The sequence below is a fragment of the Somniosus microcephalus genome, chromosome 6 (genome assembly GCF_052327205.1).
Source record: "Somniosus microcephalus isolate GS21.2 chromosome 6, FLI_Smic_1.0, whole genome shotgun sequence".
Taxonomy (NCBI): Eukaryota; Metazoa; Chordata; class Chondrichthyes; order Squaliformes; family Somniosidae; genus Somniosus; species Somniosus microcephalus.
The window spans coordinates 277,360,035-277,384,472 of NC_140992.1; the positions used below are offsets into that span (position 1 = coordinate 277,360,035).

Sequence of the window (24,438 nt, forward strand, 5' to 3'; positions counted from 1 at the left end):
AAGCTGGGAGGGCCGCCCCGGGACTAACTGCCGCCAGCGATCCAGGCTGATTTAATCGGAGGCGATGAAATCAAACAGATCGCGACCTTTCACCGGCTGCGGCAAGAGGTTTGCCAAATCTGGTTGGATGTATTACTGGAAATTTCACCTCGTGACCTCCTGCTCCCAAATAGCCCCGCCCAGTCAAACAACTTATTTCCCCGTCTCCAATATTTTTATAATTAATAAACGAAAGTGGCCGAAGAAAATTAAAAGAGCTTTTTTGTTTTTGACGCCCGTGATTTTTTTGCCGGCAGTGTCCTGGAGATTAATCTGGAGACTCCCGCGCAATCTTGGAGAGTTGGCATCTCCCATGTGACGAGCCTGCTCTCGCTCCCAGGGACGGGATACAGTTTTGTTTTTATGAAATGAGTGTGAGCTGTTTCTACATTGAGATTTAATGTTTTTATCGATTGTTTCCCCCTCAGCCTGCTGCTGTTGCCAAGCACTTTGTTGCCCTGTCCACTAATGCGGTGAGTATGATTGGAGCTCGCGCCGATTCTCCGCGGAATATTTGTGACCCGCCCCCTCGCTGGCGATTTCCAGCGCCGGTCTTTTATCGGGACGCACGGGCCTCACCGGGGGCTAACTGCACCTTTATGGGGCAGGAGAAGAACATTGATTTAGTGCCTGTCCCAGCTCGCTCGCATCCCAAAAGGCTGCGGTTTCGCGCACAGCAAGATCCCACAAATGAGAATGAGGTGAAAGCCTGTCCTTCGGTGCCGCTGGTTGAGGGAGGAATGTTGGCCCCAGGACACTGGGGCGAATTCCCCTGCTCCTCTTTGAAGACTGGGATCATTGACATCTACCTCGGTTTAACGTCTCATCCGAAAGACGGCCCCTCCGACAGTGCGGCGCTCCCTCAGTACTGCCCCTCCGACAGTGCAGCGCTCCCTCAGCACTGCCCCTCCGACAGTGCGGCGCTCCCTCAGCACTGCCCCTCCGACAGTGCGGCGCTCCCTCAGCACTGCCCCTCCGACAGTGCGGCGCTCCCTCAGCACTGCCCCTCCGACAGTGCGACGCTCCCTCAGCACTGCCCCTCCGACAGTGCGGCGCTCCCTCAGCACTGCCCCTCCGACAGTGCGGCGCTCCCTCAGCACTGCCCCTCCGACAGTGCGGCGCTCCCTCAGCACTGCCCCTCCGACAGTGCGGCGCTCCCTCAGCACTGCCCCTCCGACAGTGCGGCGCTCCCTCAGCACTGCCCCTCCGACAGTGCGGCGCTCCCTCAGCACTGCCCCTCCGACAGTGCGGCGCTCCCTCAGCACTGCCCCTCCGACAGTGCGGCGCTCCCTCAGCACTGCCCCTCCGACAGTGCGGCGCTCCCTCAGCACTGCCCCTCCGACAGTGCGGCGCTCCCTCAGCACTGCCCCTCCGACAGTGCGGCGCTCCCTCAGCACTGCCCCTCCGACAGTGCGGCGCTCCCTCAGCACTGCCCCTCCGACAGTGCGGCGCTCCCTCAGCACTGCCCCTCCGACAGTGCGGCGCTCCCTCAGCACTGCCCCTCCGACAGTGCGGCGCTCCCTCAGCACTGCCCCTCCGACAGTACTGCACTGGGAGCATCGGCCTGGATTATGTGCTGGAGTGGGGGCTTGAACCCATGGCCTTCTGACTCCGAGTCAAGTCTAGGAAACCTCGCGTGTATAAATGCTTGCAGCAAAGGCCCACAGTCCCAGCCTCGAGCCCAGCTGTTATAGACCCGCCCCCCCCCCCTCCCCCCACACATCTTCCATTAGGTCTCTGCTACAAGATGGCGGTCGTTGTGTCTCCATGTGACCAGTTGGAGTGAAGCATTCCGGCCTGTTCCCTTGGAACATTCTAGCACAGTTGGTGCTCAGTTAACTGGCACCAGTTGATGCTCGATTGTAATGCAGTCCATGGTAGAATAGCGCATCACCGCTCACTCGTTAGGTGGGGGAACCCCAACATACTGGGGAATTGGGGCGGGGGTTCGCGAGGTCACATGGGGACGAGAAGAACCCCATCGAGGGGTCAGGTGCTAATTACTCTCTCTGCCTTGTCTCCTGTCTGGCTCCAATCACCGACTGATGCTTCTTTGGGACAATGTGGCCCTCGCACTGGCATCGTGGTGAGGTCCTTTGTCTAGGCCCCAAATCCTAGGCTAGCACAAAGCAGCCCGCTCGATCGGCACCCCATCCACCACCTTAAACATTCACTCCCTCCACCACCAGCGTACCGTGGCTGCAGTGTGGACCATCTACAAGATGCACTGCAGCAACTCGCCAAGGCTTCTTCGGCAGCACCTCCCAAACCCGTGACCTCTTCCACCTAGAAGGACAAGGGCAGCAGGCGCATGGGAACACCACCACCTCCAAGTCACACGCCATCCTGACATGGAAATATATCGGCCGTTCCTTCATCATCACTGGGTCCAAATCCTGGAACTCCCTCCCTAACAGCACTGTGGGAGCACCTTCACCACACGGACTGCAGCGGTTCAAGAAGGCGGCTCACCACCACCTTCTCAAGGGGCAATTAGGGATGGGCAATAAATGCTGGCCTTGCCAGCGACGCCCACATCCCCAGAATTATTTTTTTGAAAGAGCAGGGCTGGAGTTAGCCTGCTTTGGCCGAGTCCCATCGCTTGGTGTGCGCTCGTGTGTTTGTGTGTGATGATCGCCGGCTGTTTTTAATTGAGCCTTTGCTCTCTGACTCTTTACAGCCCAAAGTGGAAGCTTTCGGGATCGACCCTAACAACATGTTTGAATTCTGGGATGTAAGTACATGGAACCAGGTCTGACCTGCCTCTCCCCACTCGTACACGCCTTTGCTGATTCAGGTCCTTGTAAACTTCACGACCGACCGCCTCTCCCAGTTTGTGAATCTAATCCGGGGGAAGGGATTAATGTTACTGGGTCGAGACTAAAAATAACAAGTTGTCGCTGGTGAAGGAGCCCGGCGGCAGCTGCTGAGGACTGGCAAGTGGTCTCCGGTTGCTGGAAGAGAGGGTTATTTCAGTCTGTGACCTTTCCTGAAAGTGCACGGTTCATTGAGACAGGGCCTGTGACGGTGCAGGCTCTGTTCCCTGTCGTCTGTTCTGTAGCTGAACAATTGGGCTACTTCAGATAGTTGAATCGCTCTCCCTTGCGCGCCCCCTCCCTCTCGCTGTGGGACAGGTTCCATGGGCAATGGTGGGGTGGGGGTAGGGAGAAGGAGCCGGGCGGGGTGATGGGGATGGGCCTCGGGCAGTGTGTGCAGGTGTCTCGGTCTCTAACGTTTACTCCTCTCTTGTCTGCAGTGGGTCGGAGGACGTTACTCTCTCTGGTCGGCCATCGGGCTCTCCATCGCTCTCCACGTGGGTACGTATCACTCGGGCTTAGACAAGGCCAAGGGCCTTGACCTTTAACACGACTGGCACTGTTCGTGGCGCTGACCTTGAAGCCAAGGCGTAATTAGACTGAAATTTATTTTCCTTTTATTTCCCCCAACCTCGCCCTCAAATATCTTCCCCATTTCCTCCTCTTCTCCTCCCAGCTATGGAGGCCGAGGCCCCAGTCCGGCAGTAACCGCTTGTTTCTCTCTTTCAGGATTTGAGAACTTTGAGCAGCTGTTGAAGGGAGCGCACTGGATGGTGAGTGACGCGGGCTGGACAGGCAGCAGTGTTTGATTCTCAATCCCCACCCCCCTCCTCACGCTGCCGTCTCTCGCTATCGTATCTTCACCCTCTTCCCCCGGAGGACAGTGTGAAGCAGTGGGAGGATTCGCAGCCTGATTAACAGTCTGACAGGCCGCAACATGAACGCTCCTACCATGGGCCGTAACCACCTTTACACCAGCCAATGGGGGTCAGTGCTATACTGCGGGAGGGTTTGATGGTCAGTGCTTGACTCTGAAGTGGTCCAGTGAGCCATTCCGTTCTATCAAACCGTTCGAGAGTTGAGAACTGCAGCGGTTCAAGAAGGTGACGCATTCTCCGGGCAACTAGGGATGGGCAGTACATAACTACATTCGGCCCCTCGAGCCTGCTCCGCCACACGGCCCCTCGAGCCTGCTCCGCCACACGGCCCCTCGAGCCTGCTCCGCCACACGGCCCCTCGAGCCTGCTCCGCCACACGGCCCCTCGAGCCTGCTCCGCCACACGGCCCCTCAAGCCTGCTCCGCCATTCAATAAGATCATGACCTCAACTCCACTTTCCTGTCCAATCTCCATATCCCTTAATTCCCCTAGAGTCCAAAAATCTATCGATCTCAGCCTTGAATATTCTCAAAGACTCAGCATCCACAGCCCTCTGGGGCAGAGAATTCCAAAGATTCACAACCCTCTGAGTGAAGAAATTCCTCCTCATCTCAGTCTTAAATGGCCCACCCCTTATCCTGAGACTATGCCCCCTGGTTCTAGACTCTCCAGCCAGGGGAAACATCCTCTCAGCATCGACCCTGTCAATCCCCCTCAGAATCTTGTATGTTTCAATGAGATCACCTCTCATTCTTCTAAACTCCAGAGAGTATCGGCCCAATCTACACAATCTCTCATCATAGGTCTCTGGTCTGGCAACACCTCGATTTTAAAATTCTCATCCTTGTTTTCAAATCCCTCCATGGCCTCACCCCTCCCTATCTCTGTAATCTCCTCCAGCCCCACAACCCCCCGAGATCTCTGCGCTCCTCCAATTCCGGCCTCTTGAGCATCCCCGATTTTAATCACTCCACATTGGTGGCCGTGCCTTCAGCTGCCTGGGCCCCGAGCTCTGAAATTCCCTCCCTAAACCCCTCCGCCCCTCTCTCCTCCTTTAAGATGCTCCTTAAAACCGACCTCTTTGACCAAACCTTTGGTCACCTGGCCTAATATCTCCACATGTGTCTCGGTGTCAAATTTTGTCTGATTTACTCTCCTGTGCAGCGCCTTGGGACGTTTTACTACGTTAAAGGTGCTATATAAATGCAAGTCGTTGTTGTCTGACTCTGCTCACGGTCTCTCTCTCATTTTAAAGGATCACCACTTCCACTGCACGCCGCTGGAACAGAACGCTCCCGTCCTGCTTGCTCTGCTGGGCATTTGGTATGTCAACTTCTACAATGTGGAGACCCACGCGCTCCTGCCCTACGATCAGTACATGCACCGCTTTGCTGCATACTTCCAACAGGTACCATGGAACTTTCTAGCAAACTCTCTCTCTGTCTGTCTGCCCCTTTGGTTTGAGGCTGTTTGGTGAATTCCTCGGTCTGGTTTCTCCCCACTCTCGGTTTCGCTCTGGCCTGCCATCCGGCAGATTTGGCGAGGCGAGTCGAGCCTCACCGTGACTTGCCGCCCGGTGCCTCTGGCGCTAAGTGTCACCCGCGAGGATCTGCGTCTGTCGTTGAGTCTGCACTCCGAGTCTAGACTACACTGTGCTGGCTGAAGGGCAATTATTCGTTAGCAATAATTCAACTGATTTCCATGCATTTTTTCCGGTGCCTCGTGAATACTGGTGGCGGTTTTGTAACGTGTGGGGGTTTCTGGATGAATATTTCCTGTTGAGGGTGGGAGATATTGGGGAGGGGAGGGTGTGGGGGTGGGTCAGTACATGTACATCAGACTAAACCAGCACTGGTCCTTGCAAAGGAGACGACTTTCATCCCTCGCTCTACAGAATGATATGTCCCTTTTTGAGCAATGTCATTGGTGCCCAATCTAATTTTTGGGGTCAGTATAAGGGGTCGGCCATTTAGGACTGAGGTGGAGGGATTTGAAAACCAGGATGGGAATTTTAAAATCGAAGCATTGCCAGATCAGGGGCCAATGTCGGTCAGTGAGCTGAGGGCTGCTGGCCGGGACCCACAGGCTAGCTGGTGAGCTCGGGGACAAGTTACCATGTTCTTTATTCCTTCGAGTCTTTCTTTACCCACGGACTAGCGGAGCCCTGAAGATCCCAGACTTCCTTTAGATTTCATTCTCTGGATGTAGGTGTCGCTGGCAAGGCTGGCATTTACTTGACAGGGTCGATGCTGAGAGGTTGTTTCCCCTGACTGGAGAGACTAGAACCAGGGGTCACAGTCTCGGGATAAGGGGTCAATCAATAAGTCTGAGATGAGAAGGAATTTCCTCACTCAGGGTTGTGAATCTTGGGAATTCTCTACACCAGGGGGCTGTGGAGGCTCAGTCACCGAGTATATTCAAGACAGAGGTCGATACATAGATAGAAACATAGAAGATAGGAGCAGGAGTAGGCCATTCGGCCCCTCGAGCCTGCTCCGCCATTCAATGAGATCATGGCTGATCATCCAAATTCAGTACCCGGTCCCTGCCTTCTCCCCATATCCCTTGATCCCTCTGGGTGAAGAAATTCCTCCTCATCTCAGTCCTAAATGGCTTACCCCTTATCCTTAGACTATGACCCCTGGTTCTGGACTCCCCCGCCATCGGGAACATCCTTCCTGCATCCAGTCTGTCCAGTCCTGTTAGCATTTTATAAGTTTCAATGAGATCCCCTCTCATTCTTCTAAACTCCAGCGAGTACAAGCCCAATCGACCCAATCTCTCCTCATACGTCATTCCTGCCATCCCAGGTATCAGCCTGGTGAATCTTTGCTGAACTCCGTCCATGGCAAGAAAATCCTTCCTCAGATAAGGTGACCAAAACTGCACACAATACTCAAGGTGTGGTCTCGCCAAGGCCCTGTACAACTGCAGCAAGACATCCTTCAGATTTTTGGACTCTCAGGGAATCGAGGGATACGGGGATCGGGTGGGAAAGTGGAGTTGAGGTCAATTATCAGTCATGATCTTATTGAATGGCGGAGCAGGCTCGAGGGGTCAAATGGCCGACTCCTGCTCCTAATTCTTATGTTCTTGTTTGATTGACAGGGCTGTAGCCCAATAGGGAGGAGGTCAGGTAGGGGTTGGTTGGCATGGAGCCGCTCTGAGGCAGTTTTAGCAGCGTTGATGGATGGCGTAAGTCACAGAGCAGGGGGGCATCGGCAATACCGTGTCTTACCCCAGGGAGTGGTCGGAGCCACAATGTCTCTACGTGTGTAGCGCTCTATAAACCCAAGTTGTTGTTGTTGTTCCTGCCTCAGCGATGGAGAGTTGAGCGATCGGCTAACCCACCCTCCCTCCCCCTCTCGATTTTCCAGGGGGACATGGAATCCAACGGCAAGTACATCACCAGCAAAGGGACGCGGGTGGACTACAACACCGGCCCCATCGTGTGGGGCGAGCCTGGCACCAATGGGCAGCATGCCTTCTACCAGCTGATACACCAGGGTGAGTCTCAACACTGACACCAGGAAGCTGGCGTATCTTCATCAGATAAGGAACCGAACCCAGCCCAGCCCCAGGAACTGTACCATGGGGGGAGGGGGGGAAAGAAAGATGAGACAGAGCGAGAGAGAGAGATAGATATGGGGAGAGAAGAGAGGGGAAGAGAAAGAGTAAATAAAGAGAAACTGTTTCCGGTGGCAGGAGGGTCGGTAACCAGAGGACACAGATTGAAGATAATCGGCAAAAGAACCAGAGGGAAGATGAGGAGAATGTTTTTTATGCAGCGAGTTGTTGTGATCTGGAACGCGCTGCCTGAAAGGGCGGTGGAAGCAGATTCAATAGTAACTTTCAAAAGGGAATTGGATAAATACTTGAAGGGGAAAGTTTGCAGGGCTGTGGGGAAAGAGCGGGGGAGTGGGACTAATTGGAGAGCTCGTTCAAAGAGCAGGCACGATGGGCCGAGTGGCCTCCTCCTGTGCTGTATCGTTCTATGAAATGTCCAGGTTTTATCCGCGGTTTTATCCGCGGTTTCCCCCTCTCCTGCAGGCACTGACTGATGCTGGGGTTCGGGTTCCATGGGTCTTTGGTGTGGTCCAAGGTCTGCTGGGGAGGCTGTGCTCCTGCCTTTCTGTGGGGCAGAGTGTAGATGTAGATGTTTCAGTTCTTCCGCCCACCATGCTGGCATTCGAAGGGTTAATGAGGGCTCCGTGCCGATGGCTCTTTGGGGTTTGTCCGGTGAGTTGCGGAGCCAGTAGGAAGGTCCCTGGGTCGATCCCCGGGCTGTGCGGAGTTAACTGATCTTGGGGTTACGTGGACACGGCAGCGGAGAAATCGGCACCAATAATAGCTTCTCTTCTCAATCGCTCGTTTGTTTTCCTGCGGGATCTTGCTGTGTGCTAATTGCCGGCTCTAACAACAGTGACTGCCCTTCAATGGCAATTCGTTGGATTCATTTTAATTTTAAAATTCTCATCCTTGTTTTCAAATCCCTCCATGGCCTCGCCCTCTCCCTATCTCTGTAACCTCCTCCAGCCCCACAACCCTCCGAGATCTCTGCGCTCCTCCAATTCTGGCCTCTTGAGCATCCCCGATTTCCGTCGCTCCACCATTGGCGGCCGTGCCTTCAGCTGCCTGGGCCCCAAGCTCTGGAATTCCCTCCCTAAAGCTCTCCACCTCTCTCGCTTTCCTCCTTTAAGATGCTCCTTTAAAATCCACCTCTTTCTTGGCCTAATATCTCTATGTGGCTCAGTGTCAAAGTTTGTTTGATAATTGCTCCTGTGAAGCACCTTGGGACGTTCTACTACATTAAAGGTGCTATATAAATGCAAGTTGTTGTTGGATGTGAAGCACTCTGGGAATTCCCGAGGATGTAAAAGGCGCTACAGAAATGTAATTTGCTTCTTAACTGTTCTCGCAACACTCTTAAAACTGCACCCCAGCAAGTAAATCAGGAAAGGTGGGGCGGGGTGAGGTGGCAGGGGGATAATAATTGGGGGGGCGACGATAAATTTTCCCTCCTTGAAGCAGGCTGTGATGATTGGTTTGTGTGTCGGGGTTTGTTTAATGCGGAGTCTGTGCTCAGTGACCGTTCTGACCTCACCACCACGTCCGACCGTGTGTCTCCCCCTCAGGAACCCGGATGATTCCCGCCGACTTTCTCATCCCCGTCCAGACCCAGAACCCAATCCGCAACGGACTGCATCACAAGGTACGAGAGCATTGATTGGCTGCTGTGATGGTGTGGAAGGCAATGTTGTCCCTTTTTTATTTTTTGGGTGAGCGGCCCCTTTAAGGATTCCCTATTCACAGTTTCATGCACGCCTGAAATTTAACCCTGAAAAGCCGGTCGCGGGCTGCGCAGCTTAGAGGGAATGTTGGTGGGCGGAGTTCATTAGAGACTGAGGCCAAAAATAACACATGAATCCCAAAATTGGCCTTGATTTTTATTCTGCGAATCCAGTTGTTCTGACCGACTCAAAAATGAAGCATGTTGGTCTGTTGAGCTCGGTGTATGTCTTTAACGCTGTATTTAAGAGGTTAAAAACCAGCTTCACCCACAGAAATCACATCCTAGCTTACCTCGACGCGTTTATTACAGATTTTGGTCCTTTTGTACCTGACGTCCAAGGGAGGGGCCAACTTGTTCAATTTAAATACAAACCCCTTATGGGATTTGTTCAAATGAGTTTTTGATTGGAAGCTTTTTTTAAATTAAAAGTATTTATTTGTTTATGGGGTGTGGGCATCGCTGGCAAGGCCAGCATTTATTGCCCATCCCCAGTTGCCCTTGAGAAGGTGGTGGTGAGCCGCCACCTTGAACCGCTGCAGTCCCTGTGGTGAAGGTGCTCCCACAGCGCTGTTAGGGAGGGAGTTCTAGGATTTTGACCCAGTGATGATGACGGGTCGGCCGATATACTTCCAAGTCATGATGGTGTGTGACTTGGAGGTGGTGGTGTTCCCCTGCGCCTGCTGCCCTTGTCCTTCTAGGTGGTAGAGGTTGCGGGTTTGGGAGGTGCTGCCGAAGAAACAACCTGTCTTATTTAAACTGTGGACTGGTCAGGCCAGGTAGTTTCCATTGACCGTGAGGGAAAGATAAAACTTACTATGTAAGATTATTACTTGTGGTTCTACTACCTGAGGAGCTGGATAAACCTAGGGAACTGTAACTGCTGCTGTTTTCTTGTTAAAGATGAACATAAGCAATAGGAGCAGGAGGCCATACGGCCCCTCGAGCCTGTTCTGCCATTCAATAAGATCATGGCTGATCTTCGACCTCAACTCCACTTTCCCGCCCGATCCCCATATCCCTTGATTCCCCAAGAGTCCAAAAATCTGTCGATCTCTGCCTTGAATATACTCAACGATTCAGCATCCACAGCCCTCTGGGGTGGAGAATTCCAAAGATTCACAACCCTCCGAGTGAAGAAATTCCTCCTCATTGTCAGTCTTAAATGGCCGGCCCCTTATCCTGAGACTGTGCCTCCTAGTTCTAGACTCTCCAGCCAGGGGAAACAACCTCTCTCGCTGTTGAATTTGTTTGGTAGTTACAGCCTGTGTCAACATTATTGTACGGCCTTCAAAGCACCAGGAGGATCCCATGAAGGCAAACTGAAACTGTTTGTCACTGGTCCTGCTACAAGTTTATTTACACATCTGGGCACCACTGTTTCCGTTCATTCTTTTGATTGCGTGGCCCCTTTAAGGGGCTGTCGGCCCATTCAAAATACCGCGCGTGCGCTGTTTTTCCCTATTTAAAAGCCGGCGAGCAGCTGCAAAGGGAACATTGCCCGGCACTCCGACATGAGCACGAGCTCACCTGTGGAGAGACTGGAGAAGCTGGGATTATTCTCCTTGGAACATAAGAGCAGGCGGAGGCCATTCGGCCCCTCGAGCCTGTTCCACCATTTAATGAGAGCATAGCTGATCTGGAGCAGAGAAGGTTAAGGGGAGATTTAATAGAGGTGTTCAAAATTATGAAGGGTTTTGATCGAGTAAATAAGGAGAAACTTTCCAGTGGCAGGAGGGCCGGTAACCAGAGGACACAGATTTACCATAATTGACAAAAGAACCAGAGGGGAGATCGGGAAATTTTAATTACGCAGTGAGTTGTTATGATCTGTGTGATGAAATATTTCCATTCATCACTGCCTGTGACTGAGATCGGTTTCAGTGTCATTTCCCTTCCCCCAGACCTCATTGTATTGTGTACTGGAATGTGCTGTGTGTAGGGCTCCGCCCATACCTGGCCCCGTTTGTAAGCTAGCTTCAGTCTAGCCCCAATCTCCAGAAGGACGACATCTCTCTCGCTTACGTGTTTCGTTCTAAGTTAATAAAAGCCTTGTTTTGTTCTGCTACCTTCGAGTCTCGGAATTATTGAGGCACATCAATTTTATTAACTTATTTTTTCAACACTATGGATCAACTCCTGAAACCCGAACGTTTGGATTTGGATCAACATGCTCCGGACACATCAGCACGCTTCGGACACTGGTTTGAGTGTATGGAATTCTTCCTGGACAATTCCGCAGCCGTCAAAGACGCTACGGACGCTGCAAGGATGAGACTCGGAATTCTGCGGAATTGGGTAAGCCACCGGGTTTACCCCCTCATCCAAGACGCCGAGACGTACCTGGCCGCCTGCGACATCTTAAAGGTGCATTACTAGCAGCCTACGAATGAGGTGTATGCTAGGCACCTGCTCGCCACCCGCGCACAGCGACCTGGGGAATCGGTGGAGGAGTTCCTAAGCACCCTGAAAATGCTTGGCAAAGACTGCAAGTGCCGAGATGTAAAAGCCGCAGTGTACACTGACGAGCTTGTTCGCGATGCCTTCATCACAGGCCTCAGCTCCACTTACATCCGGCAAAGACTGCTGGAAAAAACGGGGTTGGACCTGAAACAGGCTGCGGACACCGCGCGATCCCTGGATGTGGCCCAGAGAAACTCGGACGCCTACTCTTCAGCCCACGTGTGCACCGAGGGCGCCGCCATCTTGGAAGGCATCTTCCCCGCCCGACAGCCCGACACCGGCTGGGCCCCGCTCTCCCCCCAGAAGCCCTACGACAGCCGCGACGCGTCAGGGACCCAACTGCTACTTCTGCGGGCAGCCAAAGCACACCAGAAACCTGTGCCCGGCGAAAGGCACCACCTGCTTTAAGTGCGGTAAGAAGGGGCACTTCGGGAAGGTGTGCAGAGGGAACCCCGCCGGAAAACCCGCCACTGCCGCGTGTGCGCCGTGGGAGCGGCCATCTTGGACGCCATCTTGCCCGACCTCGTGGGGTCTGCCATCTTGTGAGCAGACAGCGTGGACGCCATCTTGTATCGATCAGGGCCCTACAGTGGCATCGGTCACAGTGGACCAGACCAGGCCGCACCCGCTATCCAGATCAATGGTGGACATCGAGGTAAACGGGTGCCGGGTTAAATGCTTAATTGACAGTGGAAGCACGGAGAGCTTTATCCACCCAGAACTGGCACAACAACTCTCCCTAAAGGTGGTCCCTACTCAGGGTACCATCTCTATGGCTGACAAAACCCAGACATCGACCATTCTGGGTTACTGCACGGTACAATTGTGCGTTAACGGAACTGTATATGATCATTTTAAAGTATTAATCATGAAGAACCTATGTGCGAGCGTGATCTTGGGCCTGGATTTCCAGTGCAACCACCAAAGCATCACGCTCAAGTACGGTGGGTCCCAGCCGCCCCTCACAGTGTGCGGTCTGGCTACCCTGAAGGTAAAGCCGCCTTCGCTATTCGCGAACCTTACCCCTAACTGCCGGCCAATAGCGACCAAAAGCAGGAGGTACAGCTGGGAGGACAGGCGGTTTATCGCGACCGAGGTAGACAGGCTCCTGAAAGAGCGCATTATTGAACGCAGCAACAGCCCGTGGCGCGCCCAAGTGGTAGTGGTAAGGGGTAGCGAGAAGAAACGGATGGTGATCGACTATAGTCAAACGATCAGCAGGTACACCCTACTAGACGCCTACCCGCTACCCCGCATATCAGAAATGGTGAACCAAATCGCCCAATACCGGGTGTTCTCCACCATCGACCTCAAGTCAGCGTACCACCAGCTCCCTATCAGACCAGAGGACCGCCCGTACACCGCCTTCGAGGCGAACGGACGCCTCTACCAATTCCTCAGAGTCCCCTTTGGGGTGACAAATGGGGTCTCGGTCTTCCAGAGGGAGATGGACCGCATGGTCGATGACCACCACTTGCAGGCAACCTTCCCCTACCTCGACAACGTCACCATCTGCGGTCACAACCAGCAGGATCACGACTCGAACCTCGAGAGGTTCTTGAAAACCGCACAAAAACTCAACCTCACCTACAACGAGGACAAGTGCGTTTACAACACCACGCGCCTCTGCATACTAGGCAGTGTGGTGGAGAATGGGGAAATCGGACCAGACCCCGACCGATTGCGCCCCCTACGGGAGCTGCCCCTGCCCAACACTCCCAAAGCCCTGAAAAGATGCCTGGGGTTATTTTCTTATTATTCCCAATGGGTCCCCAACTACTCTGACAAAGCCCACCCCCTCTTGAAAGCATCCTCTTTCCCGCTCTCTGCTGAGGCCCACGCCGCCTTCAAAAGCATTAAGCAGGATATTGAGCGGGCCACGCTACAGGCAGTGGACGAGAACACTCCATTTCAAGTGGAAAGTGATGCGTCTGACTTCGCCTTGGCGGCCACCCTCAACCAGGCGGGGCGGCCCGTAGCTTTCTTCTCGAGGACCCTCCAAGGGCCCGAGATCAGACACTCCTCCGTGGAAAAGGAGGCCCAAGCCATCGTGGAGGCAGTGCGCCACTGGCGCCACTACCTAGCCGGCAAACGCTTCACCCTACTTACCGACCAGCGGTCGGTAGCGTTTATGTTCAATAATAAACAGAGGGGGAAGATTAAAAATGATAAGATTCTTAGGTGGCGGATCGAGCTCTCCACCTTCGAGTACGACATCATTTACCGGCCAGGGGCCCTTAACGAATCCCCTGACGCCCTCTCACGAGGGATGTGTGCCAGCGCCACCGGGGATCGGCTACAGACCCTCCACAACGACCTCTGCCACCCAGGGGTCACGCGGCTGTTCCACTTCATAAAGTCCCGTAACTTACCCTACTCGATTGAGGAAGTTCGGTCCCTGACCAGGAACTGCCGCACTTGCGCTGAGTGCAAGCCTCGGTTCTACCGCCCAGATAGAGCCCACTTAATCAAAGCTACACGGCCCTTTGAGCGGCTCAGCTTAGATTTCAAGGGCCCCCTCCCGTCCGTCGACCGCAATGTTTACTTCCTGAACATTGTGGACGAATACTCCCGGTTCCCATTCGCCTTCCCCTGCCCAGACATGACCAGCGCCACGGTCATTAAATGCCTCAACAGCCTGTTCTGCCTGTTCGGTATGCCGAGCTACATCCATACGGATAGGGGGGCGTCCTTCATGAGTGAAGAGCTACGCCAGTACATGCTGTCCAGGGGGATCGCCACGAGCCGTACCACCAGCTACAACCCCCGGGGTAACGGCCGAGCCGTACCACCAGCTACAAACCCCGGGGTAACGGCCAAGTGGAGCGAGAGAACGGGACAGTATGGAAAGCAGTCACTCTAGCTCTAAGGACCAAGGGCCTCCCTATCTCCCGCTGGCAGGAAGTCCTCTCGGATGTGCTCCATTCGATACGGTCGCTATCGTGTACGGCCACTAATACCACGCCTCATGAACGAATGTTTGTCTTTCCCCGGAAATCCACCTCGGGCGTATCCATGCCGTCATGGCTCTCCACCCCAGGTCCAGTACTCATGCGAAGGCATGTGAGGGGCCACAAGACGGACCCTTTCGTGGAGCCAGTACACCTACTCCACGCCAACCCCCAATACGCATATGTCCGGCACGCCGACGGAAGGGAGGACACCGTGTCCATAAAAGACGTCGCCCCAGCCGGCATCAACAACAACCACAGCAATAGCGGCAACGACGATCACAGCAACTCTTACCCACCCACTACTCTTTCATCACCCCCGGAAGAACACCGACCAACGGCACCCCCACCAACTACCCCTTCAACAACCCTGGCGGCACCCCCGGCAGAGACCCAGGAGGCTACCGGGGACACCCAGCCGACACCCGCGGCACCACAACAGCCACGTCGGTCGCAGAGGACTATCAAACCCCCGAACAGACTAAATCTATAGAAGGGGTGAATGTGATGAAATATTTCCATTCATCACTGCCTGTGACTGAGATCGGTTTCAGTGTCATTTCCCTTCCCCCAGACCTCATTGTATTGTGTACTGGAATGTGCTGTATTGTATACTGGAATGTGCTGTGTGTAGGGCTCCGCCCATACCTGGCCCCGTTTGTAAGCTAGCTTCAGTCTAGCCCCAATCTCCAGAAGGACGACATCTCTCTCGCTTACGTGTTTCGTTCTAAGTTAATAAAAGCCTTGTTTTGTTCTGCTACCTTCGAGTCTCGGAATTATTGAGGCACATCAATCTGGAATGCGCTGCCTGAAGCAGATTCAAAAGTAGCTTTCAAAAGGGAAGTGGATAAAATACTTGAAGGGGAAAAATTTGCATGTGAAGAGTTTTGGGAACAGTCAGAGTTGCCGTTGCAACTTTTTTATTCAACACTAGCTGGGGGGGCCCGGCGTTGCCAGGGCAGTTTAGAGGGCCGCGCGGTTGACGGCCGCCCACTGCCGCTCCCCCGCTCTGTGTCTCGGGCCGAGCGGTTGACGGCCGCCTGCTGCCGTTCCCCCGCTCTGTGTCTCGGGCCGAGCGGTTGTCAGGCCCGGCCCGAGTGACCCCAACTCACCTCCCGCTCCGGCGGGCCGCCGCAGCTGGTAAAAGCAGGGGAAAAAATGGCAGTAACATTTCGGGAGGCTGCAGGATTAGGTCCCGCCCGTGACGCACCGATTGGTCAACCATCACGTCACTCAACGCTAATGAGCGGTAGGATTGGTCAACCGCTAATGAGCGGATTTTTGAACGTTTTTTGTATACTGTCCGAACATTTTTTGTCTGACCAAAAAGTAAATATGCCTATGACACTCCCCTGATCATCAGCTTTCTTTTGATATAACATATGTGCAGGTACGCTCTATAACTTTAGACAGACAGACAGACACTTTTTTATATATATAGATAGATAGATAGTGAAAGTTGGGGGAACTGTGACGCTGGCTCCTTCTGGTGGATAGTGCTTGCTGAGCAGTTCCTGTAACTTCCTTTAAGGGAGCACCGAGCCATGCGTGTTCAATCCCCTTGCACAGATTCCTGTTTGTTGTTTCTTGATCCAGTTCACTTGCCCCGACTATCAGTCGGGGGAGTGTTTTTCCCAGTTCGCCGTTGCTTTAGACTCCATCACGGTGTCAGCCGTGGCTCAGTGGGCAGCACTCTCGCCTCTGAGTCAGAAGGTTGTGGGTTCAAGTCCCGCTCCAGAGACTTGAGCAGAAATATCTAGGCTGACAGTGCGCCGCTCCCTCAGTACTGTACTGTCAGAGGGGCAGTACTGTGGGAGCACTGCACTATCGGAGGGGCAGTACTGAGGGAGTGCTGCACTGTCGGAGGTGCCGTCTTTCAAATGAGACGTTAAACCGAGGCCCCGTCTGTCCCCTCAGGTGGACGTAAAAGATCCCATGGCACTATTCGAGTTCTCCCCGATGTCTGGGGCCAATATTTGTTCCTCAATGAACATCACTAAAAACAGATTATCTGGTCATTATCACATTGCTGTTTGTGGGAGCTTGCTGTGCGTAAATTGACTGCCGTGTTTCCTGCATTACAACAGTGACCACAATTCAAAAAGTTGGGACGTCCTGAAGTTGAGATAGGCGCTATAGAAATGCAAGTCTTCTCCCTAACTTTGTCACTTTCTTGCTCAGATTCTCCTGTCCAACTTCCTGGCTCAGACTGAGGCCCTGATGAAGGGGAAGTCAGCGGAAGAGGCTCGCAAGGAGCTGAAGTCTGGCGGTCTGAGTGGGGAGGCTCTGGAGAAGCTGGTTCCTCACAAGGTAAGCTGGGCTTCATCCCATGCAGTCTGGTCTCGCCCCCTCCGTATTCAACACCAACCTGTGGCACAGCAAGCGAGAGTGAGCAATTGCAGTTTCTCTTGTCTCTCTCATAGGAACAGGAGGCGGCCATTTGGCCCCTCGAGCCTGTTCCGCCATTCAATTAGTTTGCGGCTGATCTGTATCTTAACTCCATCTACCTGCCTTGGTTCCATAACCCTTAACACCCTTACCCATCAAAAATCTATCAATCTCAGTTGTGAAATTTTCAATTGACCCCCAGCCTCAACAGCTTTCTGGGGGAAGAGTTCCAGATTTCCACCACCCTGTGTGTGAAGAAGTGCTTCCTGACATCACCCCTGGACAGCCTGGCTCTGATGTTAAGGTTCTGCCCCCTTGTTCTGGACTCCCCCCACCAGAGGAAATAGTTTCTCTCTCTACCCTATCGACTCCTTTAATTATCTTAAACACCTCGATTAGATCGCCCCTTAATCTTCTATACTCGAGGAAATACAAGCCTAGTCTGTGCAGCCTGTCCTCGTAATTTAACCCTTTTATCCCCGGTATCATTCTGGTGAATCTGCGCTGCTACCCCTCCGAGGCCAATATATCCTTCCCGAGGTGCGGGGCCCAGAACTGAACCCCATGACTCCAGGTGGGTTGTAACCAAGGCTCTGTACAGCTGAAGCATCTCTTTGTATTCCAGCCCTCTTCAAGATAAAGGCCAACATTCTTTTAAATTATTTTTTGTACCTCTCGCCCCCAAACCCCCTCCCCGCGAACCACTCGCCCCCAAACCCCCTCCCCGCGAACCACTCGCCGGCACCCTTTACAGCTGAGGTCACTGTGATCGGGACTTGATCTCTTGGCTGCCCCACCTCGCCTCCGGAGATTAAATATTTCCATTTCTCTTGTTAATCTCGCAGGTCTTTGAGGGAAATCGACCAACCAACTCAATTGTCTTCAAGAAGCTGACTCCGTATATCCTGGGAGTTTTGATCGGTGAGTGGAGCCTTTAACTGAGGGGGGGGGGGGCAACATGTACAAATGTCGATCCTTCATCGTCGCTGGGTCAAAATCCTGGAACTCCCTCCCTAACAGCACTGTGGGAGCACCTTCACCACACGGACTGCAGCGGTTCAAGAAGGCGGCTCACCACCACCTTCTCAAGGGGCAACTAGGGATGGGCAATAAATGCTGGCCTTGCCAGTGATGCCCCATCCTGGGAATTCGGGGGGGGAAAAAAAAGTCAGATATGGGTGGGGTCACTGGGCATCAGGGTGGGCGTGAGGTTTGTGTTAAGTTTTCCTATAGTCAGATTTAGGGTCTCAATGTCTAATGTATTGGGGGAACTGTTGTATGTAAAGTGCTGATTTCCCCGACTCTTCCTAGTTAAGGGGTGTTAAGCTATTTATAGCCCCGGTCCTTGCCCTCTCCCCTTTTACCCCCAACCCAAGCTCAACACATTGGGGGGAATCTCCAGATGCTGGACCCAGTCTGGCTCCGCTCCAGACACTCGCTGCATTTACCCGCTGACCTGTCTCGGGCGGGGGGAGGGGGTGGCATTGACCCCGAGTAATGAGTGTCCACCTGGCCCAGGCTCAGCGGGGACTCGGGGTACGGAGAATCTTCACCTTCATTCAAAACAGTGTGTGTGGGGGGGGGGTCCCTATTGGGTGCAGTTGGGGGGTTATCCCTACTGTGTGTGGGAGGCGGGTCCCTATTGGGGGAGGTCACGACTGGGTGTGGGTGTGTTGGGGGGGTCCCTACTGGGTGTGGGTGTGTTGGGGGGGTCCCTACTGGGTGCGGTTGGGGGGGCTTCCTACTGGGTGTGGGTGTTTTGGGGGGGTCCCTACTGGGTGTGGGTGCAGTTGGGGGGGCTCCCTACTGGGTGTGGGTGTGTTGGGGGGGGTCCCTACTGGGTGTGGTTGGGGGGTTGTCCCTACTGCGTGTGGGGGGCGGATCCCTATTGGGGGAGGTCACTACTGGACGGGCTGTGCTCTAACGCCGTTACTCTCTTATTTCGGCAGCTCTGTATGAACACAAGATCTTTGTGCAAGGAGTCATGTGGGATGTCAACAGCTACGACCAGTGGGGGTGAGAACCGGGTCCTGTTCCGTGTTTGGGGGGAGGGGGAGGCGGGGGGAGAATGGAAACTCAACTTAGGACAGGAGTTGCTGTGAATGGGGAAAGGCCGATATACCCGACTAGATCACAATATCCCTCATTCCTCGTTCTTTTCTTTCAGTTCAACACAAGAACCATTCGGCCCCTCGAGTCTGTTCCGCCACTCGGAGACCATGGCTGATTTGTTCCTGACTCTATCCAGCAGCCTTTGCTCCAAATCCTTCAATAACTTTACCCAACAAAAATCTATCAATCTCAATCTTGTAAAGTTCAATTGACCCCCAGTCTCGATAGCATTTTGGGGGGGGTGGGGGGAGTTCCAGATTTCCACGACCCTGTGTGTGAAGAAGTGCTTCCTAACATCACCCCTGAACAGCCTGGCTCTAGTTTTATAGTTCTGTCCCCTTGTTCTGGACTCCCCCCACCAGAGGAAATAGTTTCTCTACCCTATCAAATCCTATAATCATCTTAAACACCTCAATTAGATCCCCCCTTAATCATCTATACTCGAGGGAACACAAGCCTAGTTAGAATCATACAGGAGGAGGCCATTCGGCCCATCGTGCCTGTGCCGGCTCTTTGAACGAGCTCTCCAATTAGTCCCACTCCCCCCTGCTCTTTCCCCACAGCCCTGCACATTTTTCTCCTTGAAGTATTTCTCCAATTCCCTTTTGAAAGTTACTGTTGAATCTGCTTCCACTGCCCTTTCAGGCAGCGCATTCCAGATCACAACAACTCGCTGTGTGTATATTGGGGGGAAAAAAATTTTTTTTTTAATTCCCTCCCTCTCCTCTGGTTCTTTTGCCAATCACCTTAAACCTGTGTCCTCTGGTTACTGACCCTCCTGCCACTGGAAACCGTTTCTCTTCATTTAATCTGTCAAAACCCTTCATAATTTTGAACACCTCTATTAAATCTCCCCTTAACCTTCTCTGCTCGAAGGAGAACAATCCCAGCTTCTCCACGTAACTGAAGTTTGGGCAATAAATACTGGCCTTGCTAGTGACGCCCGCATCCCGTGAATGAATTTAAAAAAAAAAAAAAAAAAATAGTTTGCACAACCTGTCCTCATAATTTAACCTATTAAGACCTGGTGAGAAATGAAAGGGGTGGGAAAAGTGGGTTTCGAGAGAAGGGTGCAGCCTGTGTGTAGAGTTTTCTTTTGATGTGATGTTGTGTCTCACGGTCTCTGGTTGATTGCAGAGTGGAGCTGGGCAAACAGCTGGCCAAGGCAATCGAGCCGGAACTGGCCACTTCTGACCCTGCGACCTCACACGATAGCTCCACCAATGGGCTGATCAACTTCATCAAGAAGAACAGCGCCTGAACTCCAACCTTACCTGACCCAAAGGAGAGATGCACTGGATCTGCCAAGATCACATCCCTCTTGTAGGAGCTGCACCGTAGCTGCGTGACTCACGGGAGCTTTGTACTGTGCGTGCGCCACTGTTTTATCTTTTCCGTAACACCCGAGGTCACTTCACCGCGTCCTGGCTGAATCCCTTTTGATGTCGTAAATGACGCCAGTGACTCGTCTGTTTAAAAGTCAGACTGTAATTCTGTCAGTGAAGTTACAGCCATCAAGTATCTGTGTGTGTGCGTGTGCGTGTGCGTGCGTGCGCGCGTGTGTGTGTGTGTGTGTGTGTGTCACTGTCTGTGTCTCTATCTGTCTGTCTGTGTCTCGGTGTGTGTGCACTGTAGCTCGTATTCTTTATGGTTTAGTGCCGGGGTCTCGCACCCTCCACACACAAAGGAAATCTAGAAACTGGAGCAAGTTTAAAATAAAACTTCATCACAAATCTCTCTGTGGTTCCTTCACCCTCCCCCTTCCCGACAGCGCGGCGCTCCCTCGGCACCGCCCCTCCGACAGCGCGGCGCTCCCTCGGCACCGCCCCTCCGACAGCGCGGCGCTCCCTCGGCACCGCCCCTCCGGGAGTGTTGGGCTGCATTTTGTGCTTCCGTCTCTGAAGTGAGATTTGAACCTACGACCTTCTGACTCTGGGGTGAGAGTGCGACCCACTGAGCTGACACAAAAAGCAAGGTTGGTGAAGTCGCGATGCCGCTTGTTGTCTGGACTTGCCTCTGAACAGTGGAGTCAGTTGCAGATGACATAAAACTTGGAAGTATATTGAACAGTGAGGAGGAGAATGATAGACTTCAGGAAGACACAGACAGGCTGGTGAAATGGGCGGACACGTGGCAGATGAAATTTGACGCCGAAAAGTCTGAAGTGATACATTTTGGTAGAAAGAATGAGGAGAGACAATATAAACTAAATGGTACAATCCTAAAGGGGGTGCATGAACAGAGAGACCTGGGGGTATATGTGCACAAATCGTTGAAGGTGGCAGGGCAGGTTGAGAAAGCGGTTAAAGCTTACAGAATCCTGGGCTTCATAAGTAGAGGCATAGAGTACAGAAGTGTGGAAACTACGATGAACTTGTATAAAACACTGGTTTGGCCCCAACTGGAGTATTGTGTCCAATCCTGGGCACCACACTACAGAAACATAGAAGATAGGAGCAGGAGTAGGCCATTCGGCCCCTCGAACCTGCTCCACCATTCAATGAGATCATGGCTGATCATCCAAATTCAGTACCCTGTCCCTGCCTTCTCCCCATATCCCTTGAGCCCTTTAGCCTTAAGAAATATATCCAACTCTTTCTTGAATATATTTAATGAATTGGCCTCAACTGCCTTCTGTGGTAGAGAATTCCACAGGTTCACCACTCTCTGGGTGAAGAAATTCCTCCTCATTTCAGTCCTAAATGACTTACCCCTTATCCTTAGACTATGACCCCTGGTTCTGGACTCCCCCGCCATCAGGAACATCCTTCCTGCATCTAGTCTGTCTAGTCCTGTTAGAATTTTATAAGTTTCAATGAGATCCCCTCTCATTCTTCTGAACTCCAGCGAGTATAAGCCCAATCAACACCAATCTCTTCTCATACGTCATTCCTGCCATCCCAGGTAACAGTCTGGTGAATCTTCGCTGCGCTCCCTCCATGGAAAGAACATCCTTCCTCAGATAAGGCGACCAAAACTGCATACAATACTGAAGGTGCGGTCTCACCAAGGCCTTGTACAACTGCAGCAAGACATCCTTGCTCCTGTACTCGAACCCTCTCGTTACGAAGGCCAACATACCATTTGCCGCCTTAACCGCCTGCTGCACCTGCATGCTTACCTTCAGCGACTGGTGCACAAGGACACCCAGGTCTCGTTGCACTTCCCCTTCTCCCAATCTATTGCCACTGATAATCTGCCTTCCTGCTTTTGACACCAAAGAGGATTACCTCACATTTATCCACATTATACTGCATCTGCCCAATCACCCAACCTGTCCAAATCATACTGGAGTTTCTCGGCATCCTCCTCACCGCACACACGCCCACCCAGCTTTGTGTCGTCTGCAAACTTGGAGATATTACATCTAGTTCCCTCGTCTAGATCATTAATATATATTGTGAATAGCTGGAGTCCTAGGCCCGATCCCTGCGGTACCCCACTAGTCACTGCCTGCCACTTGGAAAAAGACCCGTTTATTCCAACTCTTTGCTTCCTGTCTGCCAACCAGTTCTCTATCCAAGTCAGTACCTCACCCCCAATCCCATGTGCCTTAACTTTACACGCTAATCTCTTATGCGGGACCTTATCGAAAGCCACTGGTTCTCCCTTATCTATTCTACCAGTTACATCCTCAAAAAATTCCAGTAGATTAGTCAAGCATGATTTACCTTTTGTAAATCCATGTTGACTTTGTCCGATCTTGTCACTGTTTTCCAAGTGCTCTGCTATTACATCTTTTATAATGGACTGTAGCATTTTCCCCACTACCGATGTCAGGCTTACCGGTCTATAATTCCCCGTTATCTCTCTACCACCTTTTTTGAATAGTGGGGTAACATTAGCTACCCTCCAATCCATGGGTACTGTTCCAGAGTCTATCGAATTTTGGAAGATGACCGGCAATGCATCTACTATTTCTAGGGCCACTTCCTTAAGTACCCTAGGATGTAGGTTATCAGGCCCTGGGGATTTATCGGCCTTCAATCCCGTCAATTTCCCTAACACCATTTCCCTACAAATACTGATTTAATTTAGTTCCTCCCTCTCATTAGACCCTATGTTCCCCGGCATCTCTGGGAGGTTATTTGTGTCCTCCTTTGTGAAGACAGAACCAAAGTATGTATTTAATTGGTCTGCCATTTTTTTGTTCCGCATTATAAATTCCCCTGATTCTGACTGCAAGGGACCTACGCTTGACTTCACCAATCTTTTTCTCTTCACATATCTATAAAAGCTTTCACAGTCAGTTTTTATGTTTGCTATAAGCTTACTCTCATACTCTATTTCCCCCCTCTTAATTAATCCCTTTGTCCTCCTTTGCTGAATCCTAAACTGCTCCCAATCCTCAGGTTTACTGCTTTTTCTGGCCAATTTATATGTCCTCTCCTTGAATCTTACATAGAAGATAGGAGCAGGAGTAGGCCATTCGGCCCTTCGAGCCTGCTCCGCCATTCAATGAGATCATGGCTGATCATCCAAATTCAGTACCCTGTCCCTGCCTTCTCCCCATATCCCTTGATCTCTTTAGCCTTAAGAAATATACCCAACTCTTTCTTGAATATATTTAATGAACTGGCGCCCTCTGTGGCAGAGAATTCCACAGGTTCACCACTCTCTGGGTGAAGAAATTCCTCCTCATTTCAGTCCCAAATTTGCTACCCCTTATCCTTAGACTATGACCCCTGGTTCTGGACTCCCCGACCATCGGGAACATCCTTCCAGCATCTAGTCTGTCCAGGCCTGACAGAATTTTATAGGTTTCGATGAGATCCCCTCTCAATCTTCTAAACTCCAGTGAGTATAAGCCCAATCGACACAATCTCTCCTCATACGTCATTCCTGCCATCCCAGGTATCAGCCTGGTGAATCTTCGCTGCACTCCTTCCATGGCAAGAATGTCCTTCCTCAGATAAGGCGACCAAAACTACACACAATACTCAAGGTGCGGTCTCACCAAGGCCCTGTACAACTGTGGCAAGACATCCTTGTTCCTGTACCCTCTCATTAAACCCTATGTTCCCCAACATCTATGGGAGGTTATTTGTGTCCTCCTTTGTGAAGACAGAACCAAAATATGTATTTAGTTGGTCTGCCATTTCTTTGTTCCCCATTATAAATTCCCCCGATTCTGACTGCAAGGGACCTACACTTGACTTCACCAATCTTTTTCTCTTCACATATCTATAAAAGCTTTTACAGTCAGTTTTTATGTTCATTGCAAGCTTACTCTCATATTCTATTTTCCCTTTCTTAATTAATCCCTTTGTCCTCCTTTGTTGAATCCTGAACTGCTCCCAATCCTCAGGATTATTGCTTTTTCTGGCCAATTTGTATGTCCTCTCCTTGGATCTTATGCTATCCCTAATTTCCCTTGTTACCCACGGTTGAGTCACCTTTTTTGTTTTATTTTTATGCCAAACTGGGATGAACAACTCCTGTAGTTCATCCATTCGGTCTTTGAATGTTTGCCATTGCCTATCCACCGTCACCCCTTTGAG

The 24,438-nt window shown here is 52.1% G+C and overlaps 1 protein-coding gene across 1 annotated transcript in view; it reads left to right on the forward strand.

Moving 5' to 3' along the window:
• The window catches only part of gpib (glucose-6-phosphate isomerase b), a 43,140-nt gene extending 22,470 nt beyond the window's left edge, over window positions 1–20,670 (forward strand). Inside the window, exons 8-18 of the mRNA XM_085991883.1 lie at window positions 468–512; window positions 2,720–2,773; window positions 3,296–3,356; window positions 3,585–3,628; window positions 4,989–5,141; window positions 7,111–7,240; window positions 8,869–8,945; window positions 16,619–16,747; window positions 17,671–17,746; window positions 18,775–18,841; window positions 20,075–20,670. Coding sequence (XP_085848009.1) covers window positions 468–512; window positions 2,720–2,773; window positions 3,296–3,356; window positions 3,585–3,628; window positions 4,989–5,141; window positions 7,111–7,240; window positions 8,869–8,945; window positions 16,619–16,747; window positions 17,671–17,746; window positions 18,775–18,841; window positions 20,075–20,198 — 960 coding nt within the window. The 3' untranslated portion in view covers window positions 20,199–20,670. The remainder of the gene's footprint in view (window positions 1–467; window positions 513–2,719; window positions 2,774–3,295; window positions 3,357–3,584; window positions 3,629–4,988; window positions 5,142–7,110; window positions 7,241–8,868; window positions 8,946–16,618; window positions 16,748–17,670; window positions 17,747–18,774; window positions 18,842–20,074) is intronic.
• Window positions 20,671–24,438: the final 3,768 nt, after the last annotated feature.